The following is a 20075-nucleotide window of genomic DNA, read 5'->3' on the forward strand; positions in this document are numbered from 1 at the left end:
AACCAAACCAAACCAGAACCCCCACTTGAAAATTTAGGCTTCAAAAGATGAAAAAGGGTCACACTGGCTTATACAACCTGTAATGTCAATTTCAATTTCCAAAGTATGTATTATCAATTTTGTTTTTAAAGAAAATGAACTACTCTGATAAACATGAGCCACATTAGGAAAACTGTCTGAACATTTTAGAGACACTGCAAGTCTATACAAGCACCAAACTACCAGAGTGGAGCCTTTAAAAGGCAAGGAGGGATTACTCACATTTCTCCGATCGGTGCATATGTTGATCCAGTTATGGTAAACTCATTAAGGGAACAAGTATCACTGTCAACTTTGTCCAGAATGAACATCTACAGAAAAAAAAAGCCTAAGTGTTGAAAAGGTATAAAAAATATGCTAGAAAAAACATATAACATTTGCTAAGACAAAAGGCCTTTCTCACTTAAGTATAAATGTTAATGAAAGTGATTAATTGAAGCTCAGCATGAGGAATATTGTCCCTTATTCCAGCTGGACACTATTAAGACTGCCTCCCCCATCCACCTAACAGTCTGAGAAACAGCATCACTGAGGAGCTGAATAAATAATAAGCAGCAACAGCACCAGACACAGAAGAGAACCCACGTGAAATCTGAGTTATGAGGACTCTGGGTCAGTCAATTCCAAGACTCAGCAGTATTCTTTAGAATGCTCAGAATTCCAAATTTCAAATGGCTGACTGAGGAAGTGACCCAGGTATTCCTGCCTTAGAGCTAACAGTAAAAGCCTAGGAAGAATAAACTCACGTTTCAGAGTGGCATAAAAACTCCCCAAGTAAAATAAGACAAACTGCTTCTCTACTTCTTCCTACTTATTTTTATTGTGGCAATAGCTCATTTTCTATGAAGCTGCACAACTACATGTACACAGTAAGGAGCCCGCAGAGCTGAATGAACTGACGCTACCAAGACAATACAGATGGAAGCAGGCTTAGGAAAGAATTCTTAATTTTACAGAATAATAAAGTGACATAAGCTAGTTTCTTAAAGATGGCTTTTTTTTCTTGGTTTGTTTTCCAATTATAATTCAGAAGTCCAGTTTGGAATGATCAAACCATTCTACAATAAGGGATTTTTAAAATGTTAAACTAAAGTAAAAAAGGGCCATGTAATGCTTTAAAAACATATTTTCAGAGCATTCTGACTCATATTCAGTAAGAAAATCTGCTCATTTTTATTTTAAAATAACTTCTTTTGCCTCATAAGATTTGCTTATTATAGCACATACTTTTTTTCCCCACATCTTTATTGGAGTATAAATGCTTTACAATGTTGTGTTAGTTTCTGTACAACAAAGTGAATTGGCTATATGCATACATATATCCCCATATCCCCTCCCTCTTGAGCCTCCCTCCCACCCTCCCTTATCCCATCCCTCTAGGTCGTCACAAAGCAAGGAGTTGATCTCCTTGTGCTATGCAGCAGCTTCCCACTACCCATCCATTTTACATTTGATAGTGTATATACGTCAATTATAGCACATACTTTTAAATTCCAAAAGCTTCATTTCAAAAGTACACTCAGAACTAAATCAACCTTGGAACTGAACTAAAGCTATGAGTAAGACAAAACGATTTTTTTAAAAATTAAAATATACAAGTAAAACTGTGATGACTCCTGATAAAAGGCGTTAGTTCAAACACATATAACTGGTGTGTCAAATGAGGAAAAGATTCATGTCCAAGGTCACATGCAGCAAGATCACCAATCCCTACAACTTCTTTCTAACAGATACAACATCTAAAAAAGGAAGCTTGGCACAAAGCTCTTTCCAAAGATGTCCGACATTTACAGAAGAGGAAACAAAGGACTAGAGAGGTTAAATGATGTGCTCACAGTTACACAATTATTAAGTGGAAGAGAGAGAACCAGGTTTACCAATGTTTCCCATCAGAAAATTCAACTTTACCTTTCTATTAAAAGTTGTGCGACCCTCGGACATGTCACAACTTCTCAGAGCCTAAGTTTTCTAACCTCTTGAGCAGGATTACCATACGATTCAAATAAAGTCACGTGAAAAATTAACTGCACTAAGCCTTACCAAAGCAAGTTGGCATTATTATTACTATACACCATGCCATTTCTTTAATGACACTGTTTATAAAAGTGAAACTCTTTGGGTCTATACCAGAGTTCAAAATATTCTAAGACATTCAGAATTCTAACACACACCAACTAAATCTGAATGCACACGGGCATTTTAGACTGCAAGCCAGTAAACCATTTAGAAACTGCATGATGAAAGTATCCCGAAGTCAAGGGCAGTTATGCAATCCACTGCAAGAAACCTCCTGTAGAATACTGATTAGCATCAGCTTTCTGTCGCCAAATGTAGAACAGAACAAAGAGCCAAGCTATTTCTTTAACAGAACATTTTAAATCAAATCATTTAAGGGAAAATGTAAGAACAAAAACATTTTTATCATGGATTGTGTTTTAGTCTTAGTTTGAAGTCTGAAGCTGCCACAATCTTACCATTTTTTAAAGATTACAATTTCACACACTGCTTTACCTTCATGGATATAAGGACTATTCTGAGGAATTAAAGCTTACGGTCTAAGTTTAAACAATTTCCTGGGGGAAACCAAACAGATAAAATGAAATTCCCTTTCTCTCCCCCAATCAATCAGCTTTCAGCGGACAACTAGCTTTTAGCAGATTCGTCCAACCTTTTTTGGTTCCAAGGAAAGAGAACTTAGGTAGCTCAGTTACACCCTGCATCTACTCAAGAAACTCAAGACAAGCTAGAAGGTTACCACTTGAGAGAACACCCCAGTGTGTTTTAAACACCTGCCCATTCACTCTAAATCTGGGTTTTGGACAACACAAAAAGTTGAGGGTGGGTGTATCAAAAAAATACCATGACTATAAATTTGGCAAGAAAAAGATTCAGAGGGTTCAACTGTATTAAAACAAGAACAATTTCCAGTGCTAAAAAAACATTAACTAAAACCTGGAGATAAGGCCAAGGGGAGGATGGCATGTCCTTTCAATGTCATTCAGAAGCATTACTTAACAAGCACACTCAAAGATTTAGTGTTTTGGAAAAATTTAACATTCTTTCACTGTGCTATTATTAAGGGCTCATGTTTTATGAAGTTGTGGCTTTTTCTCCTGTATAAAAGATAACCTTAGTTTTACTGCCCTATAGGATATTAACCAGTTTTTGTAATCTAACACACATCAATTCTATTCTAATATTGAGCACACTTCCTCACATGATCCTGTAACCAGTTTTACTATCTTACTGATTCTCCCTCATTGAATTAATGAGCCAAACAGAATCTTTGACATGTGTCCACTCAATATTTGTATGAGCTGTGTACCTTTTGGAAAATTACTTTGACTTGTACATAGTAGTAGCAGTTTTTTTGTGTGCGTGTGTCAATTTTATATTTAATTTATCCTTCCAGTTTTACTGAGATATAAGTGACATACAGCACTGTATAAGCTTAAGGTATACAGCACAATGATCTGATTTATGATCATCATGAAATGATTATCACAATAAGTTTAATGAACATCATCTAATATATACAAAATAAAAAAGTTTTCTCCTTGTGATGAGAACTCTTAAGATTTACTCTCTTGACAACTTTCATATATAACATACAGCAGTGCTAATTATATTTATCATGTTGTACCATTACATTCCCTAAGACTTATTTATCCTATAACTTTGTACCTTTTGATCACCTTCATCCAATTCCTCCCCCTCCCACCCACACCTCCGCCTCTGATAATCACAAATTTGATCTCTTTTCCTATGTTTGTTTTTGAAGTGTAATTGACCTAAAACTTCCTGGTGCATGGGATAGTGATGCGATACTTCTATACATTTCAAAATGATCATCATGATAAGTCTAGTTCTCATCTGTCACCATACAAAGATATTACATTATTATTGACTGTGTTCCCTGCACTCCACATTTCATACCCATGACACACTTATTCTGTAACTGGAAGTTTGTACCTCAATTTCCCTCATCTGTTTCTCTCATACCCCCACCTCAAAGTTGTTTAAACAAAACCTAGGGAAATTGAATTACATGAAAGAACTTCATTCAGCTGTACCATTACATTATTTCTTTAGTTCTTATTTTGCTAAGGGAAGGTTTAAAGTTTTTAATTTTATCCCCAAGTGATGGTCAAAACAACCTAAGAAAGGAAGGATGAACACAGAGAATGAAGCAAATTAAAGGCAATTATTTACTTTTCTAGAAGAAAACATGTCTCATTCAATGTGTTAAGGAAGTACCAATTAGAATTTTATGTAGGCAGGTAACTAGCTGGTTTATAGAACTCTTCCTTTGAAGCTCGTGTTAACGTACATACACTTAGAGAGAGAAGAACAGGGAAATAAAGTAAGCACAGTCACCTAACACATTTACAGACTGCTTACAGTTATTTCCCCAGTACAAATATATCAGCCATGTAGGTAACCTTTATTTCATGACATAATTTTGGGAATTAAATGATTAATTCCTCTGGAGTATAAGAAATTACCCTTGGGCTCAAGCTACATATACAACCCAATTTGCTTAAAGCACATAAAAAGGTATCAAATTATAAATCAAAGGTTTTAAGATCCAGCAATCCCACTCCTGGGCATATATCCAGAAATGATGAAAAGATATATGCACCCCAGTGTTCAGAGCAGCACTATTTACAATAGTCAAGACACAGAGGGGGACTTCCCTGGTGGCGCAGTGGTTAAGAATCTGCCTGCCAATGCAGGGGACACGGGTTCGAGCCCTGGTCTGGGAAGATCCCACATGCCGTGGAGCAACTAAGTCCGTGTGCCACAGTTACTGAGCCTGCGCTCTAGAGCCTGCGGGCCACAACTACTGAGCCTGCATGCTGCAACTACTAAAGTCTGTGCACCTAGAACCCGTGCTCCGCAACAAGAGAAACCACCACAATAAGAAGCCTGCGCACCGCAACAAAGAGTAGTCCCTGCTCACCGCAACAAAGAGTAGTCCCTGCTCACCGCAACTAGAGAAAGCCCGTGCGCAGCAACGAAGACCCAATGCAGCCAAAAAAAAAAAAAAAAAAAAAAAGAAAAAAGACATAGAGGGACTTCCCTGGTGGTCCAGGGGGTAGGTGGGTCCAGTGGGTAGGACTCCACGCTCCCAATGCAGGGGGCCCAGGTTCAATCCCTGGTTGGGGAGCTGGATCCAGCACGCATGCCACAACTAAGAGTTCACATGCCGCAACTAAGAGCCCACATACAAAGAAGTCTGCATGCTGCAACTAAAAAAAGATCTTGCATGCTGCAGCTGAGGCCCAGCACAGCAAAGAAAGGAAGAGGGGCAGGGAGGCAGGGAGGGAGGGAGGAAGACATGGGAAGAAACCTAAGTATCTGTCCATCGATAGATGAATGGATAAGGAGATGTGGTATATAGATATACAATGGAATATTACTCAGCCATAAAAAAGAATAAAAATAATGCCACTTGTTATATGTGGAATCTAAAAAAAAGGGTATAAATGAACTTATTTACAAAACAGAAGTAGAGTTATGGATGTAGAAAACAAACTTATGGTTACCAGGGGATAAGCAGTGGGGGGGATAACATGGAAGACTGGGAATGACATACACACACTTCTATATATAAAATAGATCACTAATAAGAACCTGCTGTATAACACAGGGAACTCTACTCAGTACTCTGTAATGGCCTATATGGGAAAAGAATCTAAAAAAAAAAGCAGGTATATGTATATGCGTAACTGATTCACTTTGCTATACACCTGAAACTAACACATTGTAAATCAACTATACTCCAATAAAAATTTTTTAAAAAAGGAAAAAATAATGCCACTTGCAGCAACATGGATGGACCTAGAGATTATCATACTAAGTGAAGTAAGTCAGAGAAAGACAAATATAATATCGCTTGTATGTGGAATCTTAAAAAAAAAAAGACACAAATGAACTTATTTACAAAACAGAAATAGACCCACAGACATAGAAAACAAACTTCTGGTTACCAGGGGGGGGGGGGGGGGGGGGGGGGGGGGGGAAGGGGAAGGAGGGATAAATTAGGAGTTTGGGATTAACATATACCTGCTACTATATATAAAACAGATAACCAACAAGGACTTACTGTATAGCACAGGGAACTATACTCAATATTTTCTAATAACCTCTAAGGGGAAAGAATCTAAAAATTTTATATATATATATATAAAAATAACTAAATCACTTTGCTGTATACCCAAAACTAACACAACACCGTAAACCAACAGTACTTCAATAAAAATAAAATAAAAAAAAAAATCACACAGGGAGCTCTACTTCACTTCGCTGTACAGTAGAAACTAACAATATCGTGAAATAACTATACATTGATAAAAAAACACAGTAATTAAAAAAATAATAAATCAAAGGTTTTGATGGCACGAAGGCATATTCTTAGGATGAATCAACAACCATAACCTGCAAAGATTCTGAAACTACTCCCACTTACCCTGCAGACTGACATCTGGTTCGTTGTCAGTGTACCAGTCTTGTCTGAGCAGATAACAGAAGTACAACCAAGGGTTTCCACGGAAGGGAGACTTCGAACAATGGCATTTTTCTTTGCCATTCTGCGAGTTCCAAGAGCCAGACAGGTGGTGATGACAGCAGGCAGACCTTCAGGAATGGCTGCTACAGCCAGGGCCACAGCAATTTTAAAGTAGTAAATAGCACCTCTGATCCAGGAGCCTCCATGAACTGGGTCATTGAAGTGTCCAATGTTTATGATCCAGACTGCAATGCATATAAGGGAGATGACTTTGGACAGCTGTTCCCCAAACTCATCTAGTTTCTGCTGGAGGGGTGTTCTCTCCTGTTCCGTGGCCACCATTTCATCCCGGATCTTGCCAATTTCAGTGTTCACTCCAGTTGCCACCACCACTCCCATGGCTTTGCCGGCAGCAATGTTTGTACCCTAGGACAGAAGTAGAGAAATGGTTACAAGACTAACACCACACCCAATTTAAATACTGACTAGTAAACTCAGACTTGTGTGGATTTTCAAGAGGGCACCAAGATTCTCTCACCACATTCTACTGGGCCTTCCAGTGGCAACCAGCCATCTAACTTTGATGATGAGCAATACCTCATGCAGGCAGTGTGGTCCATCTCTCTCTGATTTGATTCTCCATGAAATGAGAATGGTACCTACTTGCCCCAGAGCCCTCTATACCGGCCACCTTGAATCTCTATTCACAATACTGAGCCTGGCTTGCAGACTAGCTTTGGCCTGGGACAGCGCTTAACCCCTCTGTGTTCCTGACTTTTCATACTTCATACAGCTCTCAACCCTAAGCATTCTCCACCTCTGGCTCCAACAACTCAACCCCTCCTACTTTTATCACCCATAATAAGAAGGGCAACCAGGACCATGGGCTGTCCTTGAGGACCTCCACTTAAGCACTAGTATTCAAAGAGCAATACAATCAAGTGTAAGGTTCCCCCCACCCCATTTTAATTCCTAAATGTTGGAAGAACAGGGCTTCATTATTTTCATTGTAGCTCTACTTTTTTTTACTTACTATGGGGTGGTTAGATTCCCATGCTAACCCACAAAAGCCCACTACTTGAAATACCACTTTAAGTTCTAAACAAACGAAAACTATAAATTTCCCAACTTTCTATTTCAAAAAAATTTAACAGAAAAATTGAAGTAGTACAATGAACATCCATTCCATTTTCACCCAGACTCACCAATTATTAATGGTTTGCCACATTTGCTTTCTCTCTAAACACAGGTTGTGAACTACACACAGTTATCATCCACATCATTTTGAAAACATCCCTTTATAGGCTAAGTCTTTTCCAAACAAAGTACTCACAGAAAAGAGCATGTTCTTCTTATCTTGATTGACGGCCCGTGGGTCAGGGACGGGATCAGTGTGCTTGATGACAGAGACAGATTCACCTAAGCAGGTTGTGATACAGAAGGTTTGTTTAGATCTGTGCAGTGTGCACCTAGAACCTTGGTACCCTCATCCGCTCATGCCACTACCACTCTCAGGAAAAAGAAAAAAAGGGCCAATTCATTCAAAAGAACATAAACTAGTAAAATTCAGTAATAGAAACTAATTTCAAAGAAAAAAAATCAAAATAAAGGAATTTAATTTTGAAGTAAAATCCCAGTCAATTACCTTTATTTTCTTGAATAACTATACAAATTTAGTTCATTTTCAGGTATCATTTTATACTCTAATATTATGAATGTAGATTTGTTGTATATTTATATACACATACACTCTGATACTTAAGGTGAAAGTATATTTACTTTTAACAAAATAAACAAACTGTAGGTACAGTATATGAATACTGAGGATCATCCACTGGAAAGCCTGTTTTTGTTTAATAATGCCAAAGATGAGAAATGAAAACATTGTTCTAGAAATATCTGCACGCAGTAATCAGACCATTCTATTTCAATAAACCAAAATGAAAAACAGCAAGAGACTAAGAAGTAAGTCTACTAAGAAGTAAGTAGAAGTCTCTAAGAAGTAACAGACTACTTCTTAGAACTTTCACAATGTCTGAATCTGGTTTCAACTTAACATCACTTATGAAATGCAGTTGATTCTTGAAAACCGCAGGGGTTAGGGGCACCATCCCTCTGCACAGTCATAAATCTGCACAGAACTTATGGTTGGCCCTCCGTATACGCAATTCCTCTATATTTGCGGTTCTGCATCTGAGGATTCAACCAACTAGTATAGTAAGTACTGTAGTATTTACTATTGAAAAAAATCCGCAGATAAGTGAACCCACACAATTCAAACCCATGTTATTCAAGGATTAACTGTATATAATGAGGGTGAAATATGGCCCTAGTTGTTAGGTCAAATTCCAGGTAGGAAATTTCACTCTCAAAATTTAACAAAAGAATCTGGTTCTTCAATCTAGCCTAAAACTAGAGTATGACTTTTAAACAAAAAAACAACATTCAAGAAACTCTACGGAAAGTTTTAAAATGGAAATTATTTTTGTAGGCACAATATGAGAATTTCATACATTCAACCCAATCAATTCCCTACCATTTTATGGCTTAATGAGCTTCCAGGTTGTTGCTGCTAATGGGAGTTTTAGTAGATAAGCTATTCATAAAGAAACAATAAAAAACAGAGCCCAGGTTACTCACATCCCTACTTCTATGACATGAGTTGCTTTTCAAAACTAATAATCAGATAAATCTTTGAATTTTATATTTACTCTCTATTTAATTCAGGTTAGCATTGTGTTTAATCTTCTGACCACCTTACTTCCATCCAGTTAATATGAACCCTCCACCCTAGACTGTGCCTGTATCAAACAAAAACGGGAAAATGTTCCAAACAATCCCAAATCTAAGTGTGCAAACTTTAGGTAGTGAACATTCACCATTTTGGCGGGTGCTAACTTTTGTTAATTGTACATCTGATTATTGCAAAGTATGTCAGATGTGAGATTAGCATTCCTGGAGTCTGTATTTTTCCTGCTTGGAAAAAGAACACTAAGTAATTAATGCACTTTCCACAAAACAGAGAGACAACAACACTACTTCAACCTTAAGAATATTACCTCTGCTACTGAAGGAATTTGTAACCCTTTAAAAAATTTTTAAAAGTTTAAATCAAAACAAATTTTTAATAAAATTTAAAGATAAATAGGCCTTATGAGATGAAAGCCAATTGTTTTTAAATCATAGCTTTACCTCATGTATTGGCAAAAAGCCTAACTGATAAAGCATTAAGAAATAAATATCCTGGAGAGGATTAAGAGACAGTGGGGGGCTTCCCTGGTGGCACAGTGGTTGAGAGTCTGCCTGCCGATGCAGGGGACATGGGTCTGTGCCCCAGTCTGGGAAGATCCCACATGCTGCGGAGCAGCTAGGCCCGTGAGCCATGGCCGCTGAGCCTGCGCGTCCCGAGCCTGTGCTCCGCAATGGGAGAGGCCACAGCAGTGAGAGGCCCGCATAGCGCAAAAAAAAAAAAAAAAAAAGAAAGAGACAGTGAGGCAAGAAGTCAACTCAATTATTAGCATGGAATCTGAGGGAGCCTTCAGAAATTCAACAATGTTCCAATACATAATATTTACCTGTGAGAATTGACTGGTCAACTCTTAGAGTAGTAGATCTGATGGAAGTTAATCTTATATCAGCAGGAACTTTGTCACCAACTAATTCGGGAGGAAAAAAAGTCAGCTAAAATAAGCAACTTTTGCAATCATGTTACATAAAGAAAAATCTGTCTCCAAATCAAACACAATTTTTAAAGGAAATAAATAGCCTGTATACAGCACAAATATATAAAAATCTGCTATAGGGAATTCCCTGGCAGTCCAGTGGTTAGGACTCCGAGCTCCCACTGCAGGGGGCACGGGTTTGATCCTGGGGAACTAAGATCCCGCAGGCCACATGGCATGGCAGGGAGGGAAAAAAAAAAAAACTGCTACAATAAGCAATATAATCAACTTATTCTCAGGGTCATAAAAACTCTTCCTGGATAGATACAAGATTTGAAGTACACAAGAAGAGAATAATGATACTCGGGCAAACAGCTCTAAGTACACATTATTTGCACACCTACACACACACACAGCATGGTGAAGGGGACTGAATTGTACAAGCCATGATTTATTCCACTAAGAAAGCCAAATTACCATGAACAGGAAACATGCCTCTATAAAAAGATGTTCAATTAATATCACTCATAAAAGAAAGGCAAGATAAAACTACACAGAGAGACCACTTTTAAACTATCAAATTGACAAAGGAGTTGAGAAAAATGCACCAAGTTTGAAAGGATGTATAGAAACGGCTTCTTATACAGGGTGACGGTAAGATGTGGCAAGTTTAGTTTTAATAAGCAAAAAAAAGACAAACCAAAACAAAACCAGAGGCACAAATCATTTAGAGGCAAGTGCATGAGCAGGTATTAATGAAAACTCGGTGTTAGTGCACTAACAAGGATAAACTGAATATGTCACTAAACATACCATGTAATGTTAGTAACCCATTTAGTACTCTTAATTCAACTACACGTCCAGACTTTGTGACGACCCTATATACACTGCTGAGTACGAAGAAAAAAACTTACAAAATCTCTGGAGGGCAAACTGGCAATACATATCAAAATTGCAAAGCACAGGAGTTCCCTGGTGGTCCAGTGGTTGGGACTCCACGCTTTGCTTTCACTGCTGAGGGCGTGGGTTCGATTCCTGGTCGGGGACCTGGGATCCCCGCAAGCCGCATGGCGCGGCCAAAAAAAAAAAAAAAATGCAAAGCACAATCTTTTTATCCCATAAATTCCACTACAAAGAATTTATTCTACAGATATGCTTGCTGTATGTGGTTAGTTTTTTTTTTATCAGCAGTAGAAAACAGAGACAACTGTATTCATACTAAAGTAAAAACTTCCTCTAAGACATACTGTACATTAAGTGGGGAAAACACAAGTGTGAAGCATCATGTATGTGGAGCTCCACTGGTATGAGAACATACCTCTGGGAAGGTGTAACAGACTTGTACCACTAGGAAGCAGGGCATGAGTGGCAGGAGACTTTTCACCTTGTACCCTTTGGTACCTTTTGAAGTTTGAATTATCAGATAAATGAATAAACCTCTTGCAAAACCTCTAGAAGATCTAAGTCAACTGAGTTTTCTTTTCTGGGCCAAACAGTCCCTTTAACAGCTCTTAAACAGACCATGTCTTAGCCCCTTTCCTTGACGTATTTGAAGTAAATGCCACAACACAGACCCAGGAACAGATAAAGCCAATATTTCACCTGCACCTTGAGAACAATGCCCAGTGTACTGTAGGTGTTCAAATATTACTGGATGAGTTCGCATCAGTACCAAAGCAACTGGAGAGTAAAAAATAAGTATACAACAGCTTTCCCTGGCTTTCTGAAAGGTACTACAGTGGTTTTAGAAGTCTTATGCAAGGACAGCTAAAAGTCAAAACAATAAGCATAGTCCCCCCCTACAACTGCATATGGTATTTCTAAGTTAAATCTTAATTTTCAAGACTTACCCTACCTATACTGAACTGTAACTGTCACTGGTTATACATAAACTGGCAAAACAGCCATTCTGTCCAAGAAGTAGATTTATTTCATTTGTTAAGCCTTTAGTTTAGTTCTAATTTTTCTGTATCTCAGAGCTTTTAAATTCAGGGAGAGTATGGTGTGCTTTCTGAGCTCTAGTTCATGAAACAACCCTATAACCTAAGTAGGAAATGTGGTCACAAGGTGGCACAGAAAGAGATTGCCAATATATAATCTCAAGAGGCAAAGATCATCCCTGCATTTGACTGCAGGGACACATTAAGTTGAGGTGAAATTCCTGCTGGAAATGCTTATGCAACAAACAGCAATATTCAGACTGAAGAAATTAGAACCTTTCATTTTAATATAATTCTACTCATACTACAATAAAGTAACCATACCCTAAACTTTAGTGACCTTCAACACCTAAAATACCCCATGAAGATAAAACTTTAAAATCAATTTAGGGAATTCCCTGGGAGTCCAGTTGTTAGGACTACACACATTCACTGCCAAGGGCGCGGGTTCGATCCCTGGTTGGGGAACTAAGATCCTACAAGCTGAACAGCATGGCCAAAAAATAAAATAAAATAAACTTAAAAAAAAAAAAAAAAACTTTTTCCGGGCTTCCCTGGTGGCACAGTGGTTGAGAGTCTACCTGCCGATGTAGGGGACACGGGTTCGTGCCCCGGTCCAGGAAGATCCCACGTGCCGTGGAGCGGCTAGGCCCATAAGCCATGGCCACTGAGCCTGCGTGTTCAGAGCCTGTGCTCTGCAACAGGAGAGGCCACAGCAGTGAGAGGCCCGCGTACCACAAAAAAAAAAACAAAAAAAACTTTTCCTGTATTAGTTCTGTTTGTCATAATTAATTTTATCCCACATGACCCTGAACATGAAAAGAATGCAAGTTCAATGATGAGCATATGACCCTAAATGGAAAAATTACCTGAAAATGTTCCTTTAAGGTCTGAAGCAATTTATGTCATGATTCTACAGGAGTGGAAAACTTCTAACATGGTATAGAGGTCGCCACAATCTATAAGCATGTCTGCACTGTAACAACTGAACATAAACCAGCAATCTAAAAGCACAACGCCAGGAATTTCCTGGCGACCCAGTGGCTAGGACTCCTCACTTCCACTGCAGGGGGCACAGGGTTCGATCCCTAGTTGGGGAACTAAGATCCCGCATGCCAAGTGGTGCAGCCAAAAAAGAAAAAAAAGGGGGGGGGGGAAGCAGAAGGCATCATTTTATACTGAAAGTTGAGTCTCTTGCTTCTTTTTAAACAATTTCATATATTAGCCCTAGCTCATACTCTCATATACCTGGCCACAATTTAATTAAGGCCAGCAAATCTAATATTCAAATTGAGGACCCAAAAGTTTTATCTTGCCATTTACTTTGCTGTGTTTCAGTGGAAGCTTAGAGGATTAAAAATGAATGAAAAATGTGTTTTTGAGGCAAGAAATACCAAGATTAAATTTCTTTCCTGGGTAGCACAGTCAACATATAAGCTACTAGTTTAAGGTGGGATTGATACTATATATGCAGCATTTAAAATTATATTTAAACTGGCACTACAAAGAAACCAGCTATTTTTCCCCCTATATGTTTTAAATATATGAAGGCTGTCTCTTTGTTGCACAAAAATTGTATTCATATACATTTAATTATTGGTTAAATATTCAAGAATGAGTCAAATGTAAAATGCTAATGGAGGGACTTCCCTGGTGGCGCAATGGTTAAGAATCCGCCTGCCAATGCAGGGGACATGGGTTCGAGCCCTGGTCCGGGAAGATACCACATGCCGCAGAGCAACTAAGCCTGTGTGCCACAACTACTGAGCCTGTTCTCTAGAGCCTGTGAGCCACAACTACTAACGCCTGTGCGCTAGAGCCCGTGCTCCGCAACAAGAGAAGCCACCGCAATGAGAAGCCCGTGCACCTCAGCGAAGAGTAGCCCCCGCTCACCACAACGAGAAAGCCCGTGCACAGCAACAAAGACCCAGCGCAGCCAAAAATAAATGTTTAAAATGTTGGTGGAACAAGTGACTGGGAAGTCCTTAAAAACTGATCTCAAGGGCTTCTCTGGTGGCACAGTGGATGAGAGTCCACCTGCCGATGGAGGGGATGCGGGTTTGTGCCCCCGTCCGGGAAGCTCCCACATGCCGCAGAGCGGCTGGGCCCGTGAGCCATGGCCACTGAGCCTGTGCGTCCGGAGCCTGTGCTCCGCAACGGGAGAGGCCACAACAGTGAGAGGCCCACGTACTGCAAAAAAAAACCCCAAAAACTGACCTCAAGCTCTTCTTCACTTTTCTTCCATCCTGTAACAGCCATTCTAAAATTAAGAGATGACCTCGGGGCCTTTTATAAACTACAGAATCTCAGGACCTGCTCTTCAAGAGTCTGGGGTCCAGGAATTCATATTTTAAAGAAATTCTCCAAGCACACTAAAAAATTAATATAAGAAAAAAGAAAAGGCTTAGTACCTGGTGTCACAGATCCTGTGAAAGGCCTGTTTAGAATAGCCTTTACTATGTGCTGTTTCTCATGTGCCACGTATGCCACAGCTCTAGACCAAGAAGACCCTAAATCCCCCAACACTTGGGAAATGTACTACCTTAAAGTTTCACATTTAATTTGTTTCCATTATAAACCGATCTCTTTGTGGAAAGGTACTAAATAGCATAAATCCAAACTGGTTTTAAAAACCTGCCAAATTCTAGTATTCTCCTGGCTAGACAGACCCTCCCTCACATCATCTTGACCAACCCGACTCAAGTCCTCATTTTAGACAGGAAAAACTAAAGGTAGTAAGTAAAAGGAGTCTTACCTAAGGAACCTCAGTTAATGAAAGACTTCCTTTATATTACTGTGTGACTCTGTGCTTTTTGTTTGTAGGAGTCAATTTAGGATTAAATCTGTTAGGAAGCTGGTTGTCTAAGGAAGTAAAAAATCCATGAAAGCAAAGATTCAATGAATACTTTTCCACTAAGACATAATTTTCCTTTGTCTGCAGGCTTCTGTGAATTCCAGACAGAGAGTTTTGTGCATGAGGAGTAGGCAGCCTGTTCTGATGATCACATCCAGTGATATTTCCCTGATGGGGAATGTCAGTGCCCTTAGGGCAAGTGGTAGTGGAAAATTCTTACTCTTGCCAAGGGGATGCTCTGCAATATTTTCCTCTGAAATTTTTTTTGTCTCTTGAGTTCAGGCAGTGTAATAAAAGAATAAACTCTGTTATAAACTACCTTCTATTTGTTTAACATCTGACACTTCAAATTCAGCTCTTGGCTCCTTAAGTCTGTAGCTCTTTAAAACCTGCTATCACCGATTTCCACTCTGAACAAATTCTTCAATGTATACTTTATGCTAGGTTACCAAGAAGGCGAGTAAAAGTCATTTAAAGGAAATTATTACTTGGCCACATTTTAGAATCGAATGAACACAAGCTTTCTTTACCTTAAAACCTAGGAAGGAGTTTTATAAAGCCAGGATACTTTAACATTGTTTATATCATTACGTCAAAAAGACTGATGGTTAAAATCAGCACTACTTAGAAAAAGTCTTTTTTGAATTGATTATATATAAGGAAAAAAATCTAGTTTATTGTGGCAAATTCTACCAGTTATTCAAATCATTTTTTAAGAGAAAACTATACATAAGATCAGAAATTATCTCCTAAATACCACTACTGTTTCTGAGTTTAGATGGCTGAGGAAAAATGACCCACAATAGAATGAAGTAACCTAAATTACTTACACATTTAACTATGACTCAAATACTTTCACTCTTTGCAATTTGGTTCATAAATTTTGTAGTCAGGAAGAATGAATGAAATTCTTCACTTGAGAAGCCCTACTTGCCTACTTAAAACTACTTCTAGGCCTCAGGGTGAGCATGGAAGGAACATTACAAACTGCCATACTTTATACCATATTTGTTCCCAGTCTGGGTTTTTGGATGTATTATCTATGATGAAATGAAACTCATCTTTTAAAAATGCAGATACATAATTCTTTTCTTTAAAACCTTTGAACAGCTTCTTCCTACTAGACTTTAAATAAAGTTTGGTATCTTAACCATGGTTTTTAACACCCTCCACGACCCAATTGCTCTTACTTTTTATGACTCTCCCCTTCTCTCTAAGCTTCAAACAATACTCTTCAGTTCCTCAAAGTTCTGAGTCTTCACAAAAAGCAAGGCTTTCCTTGAACTTCCAAGATTAAGGGATACCAACCTAATAGAGAGCTGTCCTTTCCTAACACTCACCACATTACATATTTGATGTGTCTTCCTCATTAGACTCAAAAGCTCCAAGAAGGCAGTCACTTAGTCACCACTGATTTCCCAGGTCCTGGTATTATGCTGGCACATAGTGGCTACCAAGTAAAATATCTGTTAAGGAATGAAGTACCTGCACACACATTATTTTCTTTAAAAAACAAGCACCAGAAACTTATGATAATTATCAAGTTGAAGAATGTCACAAAGCTTGGAACAACGAAAAAATCAGGATCCAAACAGACCTAAGACTTGGTTGAGCTGAATGAGGTTTAACAGTGATTGCTGCTTAAAATTTAGACTAAAAACAAAATACATGTATGCTAGTAGAGGACTAGATGTAGTGGGGAAAGAGAAGCATGAAAAAGACTCACGGGTTTTAGCTGGTAGGGCAATTAAGATTGCTAAAGAAATGTCCTTATGTATAAGAGTGGAGGATAAGGTCTAGAATATCAACCAGACTCCACTTACATTAACTGCATTCAAGTCTGGGCACCAAAAAAAGCCATCAAGATGGTAAAGGGTTTAAAAATAATTACAGGAACAACAGAAAGAGCCAAGACTAACCTGAAAATAAAAATTTTAGGATACACCACACCACTAACACTCAAGACTCCCAGTTCTACCATGAACTGCCACACGCTTTTGGACAAGTTGCATGCTCTCAGAGTTTTAGTTGAGGTCTCCCCCCAGCTCTAAAAGGGAGACGAATTTACCTTCAACTACGTAACAGGCCACCATAGGAGGAGGAATCAGACTTCTATGTGCTCCAAAGCAAAAAACTAACATATAAAACAGACAAGTGTATTTTAGCTCCTTATAAAGGAACATTTTATAATAAAACTGGTATAATATATAACTACCAATAAAAATGGCATGGCGGTTCCTAGACAGGCAAGTTTCCAGCTACCAGAATGGAAGATAGCCGGCTCATTAGATGCTGTGGAGGCAGCCCATCATTAGGCAAATTTAGAGTATACAATATCTGGGATACCAACATAAATTCCTCTTCATTACAAAAGTAAAGTATGCTTTTTACGAGATGATAACCCATCTCTCGCTCCCTTCATCCAAATATCTAGCTGTTAACAGTATTTATCAGATACCTTTCTCTATGGATAACACTTATTAAAACTTCATTAAAATAAAAATCACAAACCTCCTTTTACATTAGTATATACTTATCTGTCTCATTCTTTTTTAATGGCTACATAATAATAATACCTAAAGCTAAAACAATAATCTCTAAAGCTAAACTTTGGAGAATGCTTATTCTATACCAAGCACTACTACAAGAGCTTTATGAGTTACTAACTCTTAATCTTCACAATTCTAGGGAAGGTCTGATTATCTTCATTCCCTGTTTACAGATGAGGAAAATGAGTCACAAAAGGCTAACTTGCTCAAGGTCACAGGTATTTCATAGCCATACTGTGGATGGACTAAATTAATCAGTCACCATCTTCATAGCCATCTAGGTGTTTCCAATTTTCCTATTACAATGTTATATAGAACATCTTTGTGCACTTAGATTACTTCTGGAGAAAAGATTCACAGAAACAGAATTTTCCTACAAATGTATACTTCCACCAAAATTTATTTTCTTGCCATTTCCCCATACTCTCAATCCTGTATTTTTCTGACCACTGTTAACACCAAACACTTTATTTTTTAAAATTCTTTTATCATCTTCAAAACAAAAGTTGTTTTATATTTTTACATAGTCAAATCTGGTGATCTTGGTGGTTTTGTGTCACACTTGGGAAATGTGCTCCCTATACCATGTCTTTCTTCTAATTTTCCCCAAATCTTAATCACACTGATAAGGGTTGGAAAGGTTGGCACTTATTGGTACTGTGACTATCACTGAGTCACAGGGAGAGGGGAGAAGGGGAGGAGATGATTACAGGAAATGAGGAAATGCCAGCTCCATGAAATTCAGGTCAGCCTTCAAGATCAACTGGTCCATCATGATCTGATGATTGGGGAGATCTTTCCAAGTTCTTCATTTCTCATTGTTCTTAACGTCTTAGCTACTCTCACAGTGATGAATAAAGGGCTCTAGGTCTCAAAACCCTCTGCTTCTAATACATCCACGCTGATTTCTTTCTTTTTTCCCACGCTGATTTCTGTTTTAGACTATTTGCTGTTCTGCTTATATACAAGTTCTTAAGATTAAGAACCTATATCTCTACACAAAGAGATATAACTTACGGGAACAACTAAAATAATGATTTCTACTGTTATTTGGTTACAGATGGCTTAGATCTACATCTCTAACTAGCCTTGTTCTCCCATCCTTCTTGTTGTGAAACAACTGCATATGGGGGAAAAGGCAAAAGACAACAAACCTTATTTGGTCATGTATCTTTGCTTCTATTTCTCTGAGCTATGTTTAATCATTCTAGGAACAGGTGAAAACTGTTTATTCTAACAATATTCCAACACTATGTAAATTGCTTAATCAGACAATATTTTACTAACTAGACTGTTTAACTGTAATCGACTTCTCCCATTTTACTGAGATATAAACCAGCTGTAACACTGTAAGTTTAGGGTGTAAAACATCTGATATATACATACAATGTGAAATTACTACAATCAGTTAATATCCATCACCTCACAGTTACAATTTTTTCCTTATGATGAGAACTTAAGATCTATTCTTAGCAACTTTCATATATGCACTACAGTTCTGTTACCTATAGTCATCATGCTGTACATTACATCCCAGAACACATTTGTCTTAAAACTGGAATTTGTACCTTCTGACCACCTTTACCCAATTCCCCCACTCCCCGCCCCTGGCAACCACCAATCTGATATACGTTTCTATGAGTTTGCTTTTTAAAAGATTTACATGTAAGTGAGATTACACAGTACTTGCCTTTCTCTGACTTATTTCACTTAAGATCCATCCATGTTGTTGCAAACAGCAGGATTTCCTTCATTTTTATGGCTGAATAATATTCTAGAGAGCGTGTGTGTACACACACCATTTTCTTTATCCATTTATCCGTTGATGGATACTTAGGTTTTTACCATGTTTTTCCTATTATACACAAATGCTACAATGAACATAAGGGTGCAGACCTCTTAAGGAGAGTGATTTCATGTCTTTTGAATATATACCCCAGAAGTGGAATTGCTGGATTATATAGTATATAGCCATACCTTGCAGACACTGTGGGTTCAATTCCAGACAACCACAAAAGCAAATACTACAATAAAGAGCCACATGGAAGATTTTACACTATACTATACTCTATTAAGTGTGCAATAACATTGTCTAAAAAAAAATGTACATGTTAATTTAAAAAGACTTAATCACTTAAAAAAAAGCTAATCACCTGAGCCCTCAGTAAGTCAATCTTTTTGCAACAGTAACATCAAAGATCACAGATCATAAAAATATAATAATAAAAAGTTGAAATATTTGCAAAAAATGCAGTATCTGCAAAGCACAATAAAGAGAAGCACAGTAAAACTGGGTATGCTTGTAACTTCATTTTTTAAAAACCAAACAGCTAGAATCTTGGGGTGGATTTCTAGGGAGAAGGGCAAAAGAATCCCCTGAAATTGCATACAAGATTTTGAATACATGTATTTGGGGAAAGAGTCCATAGATTTCATTAATTTTTAGAGGACGTGTGATCTAGAAATGATTAAGAACTACTGCTGTAGACTTCCCTGGTGGCGCAGTGGTTAAGAATCTGC

General features: G+C 38.1%; 1 protein-coding gene across 1 annotated transcript in view; it reads right to left on the reverse strand.

The window, feature by feature from the left end:
- Positions 1 to 20075, reverse strand: part of ATP2A2 (ATPase sarcoplasmic/endoplasmic reticulum Ca2+ transporting 2) — a 61201-nt gene that overhangs the window by 18195 nt on the left and 22931 nt on the right. Inside the window, exons 6-9 of the mRNA XM_029219842.1 lie at positions 10126 to 10206; positions 7884 to 7969; positions 6512 to 6976; positions 262 to 350 (exon numbers count right to left, since the gene is read on the reverse strand). Of these exons, the coding sequence (XP_029075675.1) occupies positions 262 to 350; positions 6512 to 6976; positions 7884 to 7969; positions 10126 to 10206 (721 nt within the window). The remainder of the gene's footprint in view (positions 1 to 261; positions 351 to 6511; positions 6977 to 7883; positions 7970 to 10125; positions 10207 to 20075) is intronic.

This window comes from Monodon monoceros, unplaced genomic scaffold (genome assembly GCF_005190385.1).
Source record: "Monodon monoceros isolate NGI ecotype Baffin Bay Population unplaced genomic scaffold, NGI_Narwhal_1 Super_Scaffold_1, whole genome shotgun sequence".
Lineage (NCBI taxonomy): Eukaryota > Metazoa > Chordata > Mammalia > Artiodactyla > Monodontidae > Monodon > Monodon monoceros.